General features: G+C 42.6%; 1 protein-coding gene across 2 annotated transcripts in view; it reads left to right on the forward strand.

The window, feature by feature from the left end:
* The window catches only part of LOC121541950 (GDNF family receptor alpha-4), a 30,156-nt gene extending 19,223 nt beyond the window's left edge, over nt 1-10,933 (forward strand). Inside the window, exons 7-8 of one of the 2 annotated variants that reach the window (XM_041851357.2) lie at nt 3,295-3,458; nt 6,732-10,933. In XM_041851357.2, the coding sequence (XP_041707291.1) occupies nt 3,295-3,458; nt 6,732-6,938 (371 nt within the window). In that variant the 3' untranslated portion in view covers nt 6,939-10,933. The remainder of the gene's footprint in view (nt 1-3,294; nt 3,459-6,731) is intronic. The other variant, XM_041851358.2, reaches the window with a different exon arrangement.
* The last annotated feature ends 376 nt before the right edge of the window (nt 10,934-11,309 follow it).

Genomic DNA, 11,309 nt, shown 5'->3' on the forward strand with positions numbered 1-11,309 from the left:
GAGTTCATAGTGTCCGTCTTCCTTCTGCCTTATACTTTCTTTCACTTTAAACAAGAAGAGAAGGTCTTCCTGAGAAACTGGGTTGTCATCTGCAGTGTGATCTGTGAAATCAGATTCGAGGACCTTGATTATGTCTGTTGGATTGATCTCTTTGACTTGAGTTTTGCACACAAAGTGTACTTCTCTCTTCAGCTCAACTGATGGCTGCACGGCAGGTGTCACTTGTCGCACTATGATTCTGTGACTGGTTCCTATTGCATCACCGTAGTCACTTGCTTGAGTCGAGCAGCCAACAATGCTCCAGCCAAGATCAGTTCGCTGTGCATATGGATGATTTTCTTCACCGGACAGGATCTCCCTTGGCAGAAGGGCTTGTTGACAGTTATAGCCGATCAGAAGGCCTACTTCGCAATCCAGTGGTGGTGGAATCTTGTCTGCCAATTGTTCCAGATGAGGCCATTTTAGAGCTGTTTCAGCAGTTGGAATGTGCGACCTGTCTGCTGGAATGAATCCTCGTGTGAAAAGTGGTGACAATGGGATACTTTTCTCTAAGTTGTACCCTCTCACTTGTAGACTTGTTAGTTTCTGGCAGGGTATGACTGTTGACCTTGTAGACATTGTGGACAGCTGCAAACTGACATTCTCTTTTTCTTTGTGTTGAGGTCTTGGGCCACTTCATCTAGGATGAAAGTCGTATCGCTTTTGTGTCTAAGAGCGCATAGACGAGAACTTCTTGATCTGGCTGTTTTGTGGACGAGACCCAGACTGGTATGATTGAGGACGTTTGTGTGCTTAGGCCTTCTTGTATGACTCTGTTGGTAATTGCTGCTGCAGCTATTTCTTTGGTGTCTGCTCTGTGCTTTGAGTAGTCGTCTACCTTTGGAGGTGTTGACCTTTGATGTTCCTTGAACTTGTCATCATGCTCTACCAACTGAGCTACATCCCTGCCGGCCATTCTCTCCCATACCCTGGACGACGCTGGGCCAATTGTGCGCCGCCCCATGGGTCTCCCGGTCGCGGCCAGCTACGACATAGCCTGGATTCGAACCAGGATCTCTAGTGGCACAGCTAGCACTGCGATGCAGTGCCTTAGACCACTGCGCCACTCGGGAGAATTGAAGTTATCTTCCTTTCTCTGTTAGGGATCGGGTTCTTTCACTTCTTCGTAGTCTTTCCACTTCTTCTGCAGACTCTGTGTCTGTCGCGTCGGGTTGAGCAGGTGATTTGGTAATTTCACGGCATGTCTCAGTGCTTGTGTCTGACATTTTGAGATGGATGTGGTATATGTGTCTCAACTATTGAGCTTGAATTGGATTTATATTAGGCTATGGGTGAATGTAAGCTACAATAGGCCTAAATGTGATTAGCCAGGAAGGTTAATAACTGTATGAATTCCTTAACTGTGTGAAGACTAGGTGGGTAGCCTAACTTCTAAATATAAACTTCAATATTGCATCAAGATAACTATCAGCATTTAAACTTAGCTAGACTTCAAGTTGACTTCAATTTCAAAATAAGATTGAAAATGACTTTGGTACAAATAAACTTAGTATAAACCTTAATCACAGAATGAATATGCGTATAATGCATTAAATCACGTATCACTTCACATAATAAAATAATTTCACATCAGTGGAGGGACCATTTAAACTTTGCTTAAATTGCCCTTTAAGCTTGGCTAACACCACTTTTCATAAAACACTAATCTTAATTTCAATTTATGATTATCTTTTATCTTTACTCAAAACTTGTTCACTTGCTTATGGAGTTAAGTTTCCCTTTAAATCTAGTAACACCAGCACATTCGATTTATCCCCAAAACATGTAGGCTAAGCACAGTATGTAAGATTCATAGAGCTGAGTCCTTAGTTGCAATTTCCAAGTTGAACCACTTCTCATCCCACCTTAACTTGAATGTTGAGTGCTTTTGGCCTGAAAAGTTGCGCTTTCAACACAGTCCAATCACCGTTGCTTGCAGTCGCTATGCCGAAAATGTCATGGGCTTTGCTTATCTGATCTGCTGGATCTTCGTTGCGTCGTTACCCGCGGCGGTCTTGTTGTCTCTCCTACCCGTGTTGAGCAGGCGAGTTCTCACTGTAGCTCTCTTCACGACAACAGACACAGGTTGGTTCCTTGAAACGGGCGTTTATTGCCAAGCACGTATTTTTCTCCGATGCATCCACGTCACGCGGTGAGAACTATATATTTGAATGAACACAGTAACGTTGATAAAGTATACAGTACTGAAACAAAATAATACAAATGGCGCTCGGCGCGACAATACAAATGGCACTTGGCGCGAATATAAACATAGTTCTACATGTTGAACAAAATACCTCGTTGGCTGCTTGTCCTGAAAAGAGGTTCTTGAATCCTTAAAGTCCCATGAAAGTCCCTTTACTGTCTTTCTTGGCCTCTGCCATCAACAATTATAACTCAGACTAAGATCTGCTTAAGTTAGATTGCACACAGTCAATTAACAAATTCCGTAGCAGTAACACAACAGAGAACCTTAGTTCCTTGATGGAACATAAAAACACAAACAATGGCCTAAAGTTAATTTTACCTGTTACATCACATTTAAATTTTTACCTATACATCAATAAATCATTTATTTATTTACTACATCAAATAAACCATGAATTATGTATTAATCATTAATCGTGAACATAGCATCTATGTAACACCACTTACACAAATATTTAAAGGATTTAAGGAGACAGCTAAAGGATTTGCGACATGAAAATATTGTCTAATTTACATTGACAGTCCCTAACTAGCCCCAGAAATAGACTATCCAATGTTAAACCAACTTTGCCACGGCCACGGTCGCACACCAGCCACCTGAAGCTAATTGGCTAAATAAGTTGGCTATTACTAGCTAGCCTAGGCGTCTTCAAGTTCTCACTGTGTCAGGGATGCTCTGTGAATTGCATGATGCCCAGTTGATTAATTAATTCATGGCTTCATCAGCAGTGGGTAAAATAGAGGAATGATGGTGATGATGATGGTGATGATGTTGACGATGATGATGGTGACGATGATGCTGATGATGGTGACGATGATGCTAATAATGGTGACGATGATGATTGTGGTGATGATGGTGACGATGATGATGACGATGAGGATGGTGACGATGATGATGATGGTGATGAGGATGATAGTGATGATGATGGTGACAAGGTGGTGATGATGGTGACGATGATAATGATGATGGATGGTGATGATGGATGATGGATGGTAATGATGATGTGATGATGGTAACGATAATGAGGATGTCTGTTGTTGTCTCAGGTAATGCTATCAATTATTTGGGTGGCTCTTCCCCTCGCCTCGTGGAGAGCACGACCCTGCCCCCCCGTCGCCACGCATCAGCCACCCCCTCCCCACGCATCTTTCAGGACAAGGACAAGATCAATGTCAACGTCAACATTTTATCAGAACGCAACAGTGTGAGTGTAAGTACTCTTCATTGCCTTACCAAACCCAGACTGCATAAAGGCTGTACGCTAACTTAAAAACAATGGTGGACAAAAAGCTTGTTCCTTGGGTTTTTCTAAAGTGGGTTCTCACTGTGTCAGGGATGCTCTGTGAATTGCATGATGACCCACGGTGTGACATGAGCGACAATGGAGCTGCCTGAGTGTCAAAGCTCACTCACAGACCTGACCTGAGATACACTCCCAACACATCTGACTCAACACAAGGCTCACAGTCACAGGCAACACGTCACTGAGGCATTGAACAGAGACCCAGGATTTCCTCCTTACCTTTTCTCCTCCCTATGTCTCTGGCCCTATCTTCCTCTCACTCCTTCTCTCTCTCACTGTGTGTAAGGATTAGCCAGAGGTGTTTGCAGGAGAGAGCATCAATCCTCTTGAGTTGTTGATATTCATTTATTCACACCCATCTGTCTCCTATCCTCCTTTCTCTCGCCATCCTAATCCCCCTCACTTCCTTTCTCCTCTCCTCCGCTGCACTCCTTTACACCGTTCCAATCCCTCCCTCTCTTCTTTCCTACTAACCTCTAAGTCTCTATTCCCACTACAAGATATGAAGGAGAGTCTGAGGAGCGGGTTTGGCGAAAGATAATTCTACTTTTCAATTCACATTACGTCATTGTCTTACCTTTCATTGTGGCTGGTAACATTCTTGGTCCGCAGCTCAAATTGACCGTAAATATCACAGTAGCCACTAGCCAGTAAGCACAAACTATTCAACAATGACAGAAACTTCTTTTCTAAAACATATTACACTATTGAATAATGCAACCAAACCATATTACACTCTTGAATAATGCAACAAGTCACAAGCATGTATGTGCAGACAATTAAAGGCTTTAGTTTCTCATCTATAGGCTACACTCATTACATTTGAGCTTCAAGACAAAAGCACAGAGTTACTATAACAGTCTTCATCAAGTAACGTTAGCCTATCAAAAATGAATGATTAACCCTCTCACACGAATAGAAAAAGTACAGTAGGCCTACCTTTCAACAAACCAGGCTTCATTTTTATTAATATCATGTAAATCATTACATGTGGGGAAAAGCAAATTGCGACTGAAAACGTAGGTATAAGTGAATTCACCACGACGAGCTGTTTTATATGGAAGCCCATGCCCGCCACCAAAAAGATTAATAAAATAAAATGCTGCATGATTTGCCAACGTGCACAATTAGTCTGTGATTCAGTCTGATAAACTGTAGCCTACTGATAACAACCACAGCTGCAGGTAGCCTGGAGAAGCCTAGGCGCTCTCCCATCTGGGCCTGGCCAGGGGAAACGTAACGTCATGTTTTTATAGCCTAAAATAGGCCCATTTATTTGTATTCTGAGAAAATGTGAATTTGATCAAATGTGGTTTACATTCACACTTCGGGTGGCTAGGCGACCTAGGCCTTTTTAATCCACAATTATTGACTGGAATTAATCAATCGTAAGCTATAAAAACAAAGACAGTCGCTCGCACACTCCATATATATCAACTCCCAGTAATTGATTGGGTAAAACACCAACGTTTCGGCATCACTGTGCCTTCTTCAGGGTAATATCATGAATGCTTGAAGCATGTTATGTAGACAAACAGTGCAAGTAGTGCAACCAATGACAATAGTGAGGGGTGTGTCATAGTTATTAGGTTGAATTAATCAATCAACACAATAGTGATGACATACTGTATGAGTGTCTTTTTAATTACACATGCAAAGACCTAACGATGAAACCCTGCATACAGCCAGCTCAGCCCCGTTCGTTTTTTTGTCAGATCGCAATTGTTGTCTCTTTGTCTGTGTAAAGGGTTTTAATGTTTTCATCCTCCCTAGGACTAGGGAGTTTTTCCAGTAGTAAAAAACAACAACATATGACCTGATTAGAAAAGTAATCTGGTCCCATCATAGCCCATATCATAGCCCATATAAAACGTTTTTTTTTTTTACAGCTGATTTATTACTATGTCATACGATGCAACTGGGGTCCGGAGTTGGTTAGGTTAGCCTACTAACAGATCAGGAAAAACTTTAGGTCCCAGGAAAACAATTTCCCCCCCACCACTCTAGGACCTGTGGTGCCACCTCTGAAATCACCACACAATGTTACAAATGAAAAAACACATCCTATTTGTATGATCTACATTTTACATGTTTTTGGTGGTGGGGATCGGCTTCATAGTTTTATGTGGCTCAGTGCAGCCGGCAGCTACTGCGACAATTTCAGAGATGTAACAGGCTGTTACTGCAATTTCAGGTAAAAACTAAATAAAACAAGTCTCAAATATTAGGAAAATGTCTATACATTTCAGCTGTTTCAAAACCATTGCTCTGCTATTACCATTTATACTGTAGGAGAGTTGGCTCAATGAGACAATAATTTTTACACTGCCCTGCTTCAAGGGGGGCAACTGTCGGGCGAGTGTCGTGCACTACCTCTGGAGGTAGCGGTCGAGACGTAGCAAGTATGCAAGTTTACATTTGAGTAATATGTGTAGCTGACAGTATTTTTACGACTAGTGTATTAAGTGTGAAGAGGCTGTAAGCCTCCCTCCATCTGAGTGCAGGTTCAAGATGATCCTCTGTAACACTTCTCACTCTGTTGATCCAATACCATGACTAAGACTCTCACCATTCTTTCTAATGAAAAATATGCTGACACCTTTGGATTCTGAATTCAACACCTAAGTAAAAAAAAAAAAAAGGTTTAACGCTGAGTTGCTTTTTGTGTCTGTTAGGAAGCTCACTGCTAATAATGTCTCTTCCAAACTTGATTTTCTAATCCAATTTTCTATCACACTTAGTTCTACCAAGCAGATACAGCATGCACAATGTGCGGTAGTTACCTGCAAGTTCTGCTCCCTCTATTTTAAAGTAACTGCCCAGTGTTTCCAGATTTCTATGAAATAGAAATAAGCTTTTCTGTGTTGGAATGTTGTGGGCGTATACCGGTCATTAAAAATATTAATGCGAGTAGAGTGCTGATTGGCCAGCTCATCCTCCTCAGGGAGGTGACATCATGTTCTATGAGGAAATAGCAAGCATTTTTTAAACGGTCAGTTTGAGATACATATTTGAGTTGGGGTTTTTGACGTGTTTTTCTCCAATTTATGCTTTTGCCAGAAATACGAGGATAGGACAAGCATTATTTGGATATGAATTAACAGAATATGAACTTTTAAAAGTGAGATTTTCACTTTAATACCGAATTATTTATTATATTACATCCCCTCTGTCTTTCAGGTGGAGGACAGTGAGGAAGAGGAGGTAGAGGAAGAAAGCCAGGAATTCAACGTTATCCCACTGTATTCTGAGAAGGAGAAGTCTAGTGTGGGCTCCGGGACCCGAGGGGGCCATAGAGGAGCGGCAGGCCACACAGCACCCATGCTGCCCCTGCTGCCGCTGCTGCTGCTGCCTGCTTCTATGCTGGGCTGGGGGTGTCAGGTATAACGAGCCCCCCTACTACCCCGTCTTACACTCAGCTACAGTATCACATTCACTGGGTCACCTCCACCATGGCACTGAGACTGATGAGGAGACTTAAGGCTGAGGGAAGAACGACCACAATGAGGAAATGGACATTCACAGCTTTCTCCTATGGCACTCTGTCTTACATTCGTTTCTTACTTTCTGTTTTCCTTTGTTACTTTCCACCGTTGTTTTTCTCCAACCTCTATCTCTCCTGCTCCGACTACTCATGATCTTTAGTAGTCCTAGCTGCCCATCTCTTAGCTCTTCTCTCTCACATCAGTAGACATGGAGTTGAACAAGCTGTGCAGATAAATAAATAAATGGATGAATTAATAAGGTCTGTCTGGATGAATCGATGTGGCTGTCTGTCCAGTGCCTGCCTCAAGATTGGGTATCCAGCTCCACTCTCCCTCTTCATGAGGAGCCCACATCGCCCAAGGCCAGTAACAGCACCTATCTCAAAGAAAACATGACCAATGATTGGTGGAACCATGATAGTTAGTTACTTTGATTTTTGGGCCATGCCTCACATCTCTCTCCTTCATTATCTTCTCTTATTTCATCATGCTGTGTTCCCTTGGATAGGAGGGTTGTTGGGTAAGCCACTCTGTCTATGTTGTTTTTGCCATAAGCCAATAACTAAAGAAAAGATAGATTGAGGGATGATGTAGTTCGGTAGTTCTGTAGTTTTGTAGTTCTGTAGTTCTGTAGTTTTGTAGTTCTGTAGTTCTGTAGTTCTTCCTCCTATCTCTATGTTTCTCCCCTTGTTTGCTCCCTCTTCACCAGCTCAGACTAGATGCCACTGGCCTATTGTTTCCCCTCTCTAGTTCATACACCACTTATTCTCCACTTAGTTGAGGAGGTCTGAGAAATCCACCACAGGCACAATAATGAGACAAAATTCTAGTAATGACAATGGCATAGGAAAACAACATAAGCAATAAAACATGAAATCAGATGGCTCAGCGGGCAGGTGCTGGGGCCGTCTGGGTTTGGGCTCAGCGGGCAGGTGCTGGGGCCGTCTGGGTTTGGTCTCAGGGGAGAGAGGAACCAATTTACTGCTGTCTGAGGTTCACGAATGCTTTCAGTCCCTAGGTGTTGTTATAGTTTTGGAGAGACAGTATCACACTTAGCCATCCTTTTCCTGACTGTGTTTGATTAGGGAGAGAGTGGGGAGATGGGGAAGGGTACTGTAGCGCCTCTGGCAACTCTGATCATTGAGCATTACATTGAGCCTCTCTCTTTCTCTCTCTCAATCTCTCTCTCTGTCTCTCTCTCTCTCTCTCTCTCTCTCTCTCTCTCACTCTCTCTCTGCCTGATAAATATTTTGCTGATGTTAATGTTTTTTTCTTTCTTGCATCACTAATGTTTTTGTGAACTTGGAAAATTAGCTCCCACCTGAGGGGAAGTAGGTATAATGTTGTTTGTGATGGTTAAAGGGGGACCTACTTTACTGTGGGATTGTGAATGTGATGTTTATTCATCTACATCTTTCCCTTCTAGATGGGGATGTTAGATATGACTCATGTTCTCACAGATAATACATGATGCTTAAAATAGATAAATATTTACTGGGCATATCGGCGCTACAGATATCTACGCCAGCAGCATACCACCCTGCATCCCACTGCTGGCTTGCCTCTGAAGCTAAGCAGGGTTGGTCCCTGGATGGTAGACCAGATATTGCTGGAAGTGGTTTTGGAGGACCAGTAGGGGGCACTCTTTCCTCTGGTCTAAGGAGATCACAATGACCCATGGTAGTGAAGGGAACATTGCCCTGCATATGGTGCCGTCTTTCGGATGGGACGTTAAAACGTTCTGACTCTCTGTGGTCAATGAAGATCCCATGGCACTTATCGTAAGAGTAGGGGTGTTAAGCCCGGTGTCCTGGCTAAATTCCCAATCTCATACCATCATGGCCATCTAATCATCCCCATTACCTGGTCAAATAAGGGTCAATAAATAAATAATTGCATCATTTGCCACCAGTATCTAAGAATGGATGGGACCAGGGTGAGGGGAGTAGCTTTGACTTAATTCTGAGTGTTAATTAAGCAGGCAAGATGGCGTTAGTGCAGCCTAACACCCTCTCCAATCTGGACAGTGACGTTCATGATGACTGTTGTTATTTTTTAATAGGCACTGTCATTTCTCACTGCCTGGCAATGGATCCTTATGCTAGTGATCATCAAAGTGAGTGACAGCACCAGAGGTGATGTGAGAGCGGCAAGCCTTGATTTACACACTGAAACATCCTAAATAAATATGAGCATAAGCCATACAAGCGAACAGCAAGAGGGATCGAGCGTGCCAACTCTAAATTTATAACGTTGGTTTTGTTTGTACAGCTGTACACATATTTCCCTCCCCAGCCCAAACGCTTTTAATAATATCCAAATATGTCTGATTTTGTGTTCGATTACCATACCCAATGCGGAGTCGATATAGTGTTTTTATACTAAAATTAATCTACGGATAAAGGGAGAGGTAGGGGGGATTTGGGAAAGATGGGGAGAGTGACCGACATAGATGCAGAGAGACTTAGAGAGAGAAAGACGGCGCTGGCTCCTAAGGCTCTCAGTAGCATTAGTGTTGTAGTCAAGCCTCTGAGATTTATTTTCGTGCCTGTGGCTATGAGGTGAGTGTCTGTTCCACTGCATTACTGCTGTGCTTTAATTTGCCTTCACCTCAGCTTCTCCTCACAGACAGACAGCACCACTCTCCCATACATACTGTACATTCCCATCACTGTCTGTCACCAGGTCCATTTTAAAATCATCTGCTGCCCCTCACAGACAAAATGCCTCTACATCTACTACTACTCATGTTTTCTTTTCATGTGGAAACAACAAACACTGTACCATCAAATTCCTGCAAAGCTTTTTTTTTTGGGGGGGGGGGGTATGTATACTTTAAACAGCTAATGTATATACATTTGTGTGGTTTGTTTTCTCTTGTCGTTATAATCATTGAGAGTGGGCTGTGCCATATATGGCTGGGTCTTCCCTATTACAGCACATATTGGATCTTATGTAATTCCTCTTGTAAGTGGTTATATGTATGGATTATGGTCAAGCATCTGTCAGTATCTCTGTCTGTTTGTAACAGTGTAACCCTGTTGTTCTGCAGTGTTCCGTTTATGTTGCTGGCGTTGGCACAGGTATAAAACAGTAACGACAGCACCTCCATAGCTTGACCTTGATATCCATGTTGATGGTCATTTTTTGTCGGGTATATGATGATCATCATGTTCCACATTAGAATCAAACTGCTCATTTACTCAGCCGATGCCACCAAGCCCCTCTCAGTCGTGTGAAATAGGATTAGCTGTCTGAATCACACCACTCCTGAGAGTTGTTGCATGAACACTCTGTGGATATGGTGTAAGACCACCTCTTGAACGTGATCCTCAGTTGGCAAGCTGGTTAATACATTCAACTTGAGCAGTTGCCTGCCTCTCTGCCAACCTTCTAAAACAGTTTTGGGCTCTGTCCATTAGTATCAAAATGGTCAACATTTTGAAAATGGACCCCTGTTATTTATGGATGAGGCCAGTGAAATAAATGATACATGTAACATAGTAAAGCGCATTGCTCTGAAGTGCCTATGTAGTCTTCAGTTGGAGCGAGGAACGAAGGACTCTAGGTGGGCTGAGTTGAACATGAAACAGCCGCTGGATTAGCAGAGACATTAATCCTTGTTTTGATAATGAGGTTTTCTAGAACTTCAGAAAGTTCAGCAATGCCAAAATGTCCCAGCCATCAGTGCTGCTTTAAGCCACACAGTGCACTGCTCACCCCTACCTCTGTCACCATCCATCCACCTCCTTGGCCATGAATTCTGCCTAGCCCTATTCATAGCTGGTGATGTGGGTTTAGAAACAGGTGTGAGCTCTGTGTGATTCTTCATCAAGAGTGAGAAATGTACCATGCTGTGTGAAAAAACTACATACAATAATAAAACATCTCTAATTATTGTTTTCTGTGTGCAACTTTTTGCATGTCTACACTTTTTGGGGGATCTGGAGTTCATGATTTCAGCAACATTCCTACCCCTTTCTCTGGAGTATAGATCAACACTGATCTGCAGCTTTATCTGAGCAGATTAAATGTTAGAAGAATTGATGGGTTTGATGACTGGGTGGTGCAGTTTTATTGCAGGTGCATTAGGTAATGCTAATCAGGACAAAGGCAGGGAGGGACCTTGCCAAACCCCAAAATCTATGAATTGAGATATATCATATTTGGAAAAGCTTTATGGACAAATCTCAAGGACATCAGCTTAGATTCATGCATTAAATTATTTCCCACTCACTAAAGAGATACTCTGGAGGATTGAAAACTACCTCGT

The sequence above is a fragment of the Coregonus clupeaformis genome, chromosome 27 (assembly GCF_020615455.1).
Source record: "Coregonus clupeaformis isolate EN_2021a chromosome 27, ASM2061545v1, whole genome shotgun sequence".
Lineage (NCBI taxonomy): Eukaryota > Metazoa > Chordata > Actinopteri > Salmoniformes > Salmonidae > Coregonus > Coregonus clupeaformis.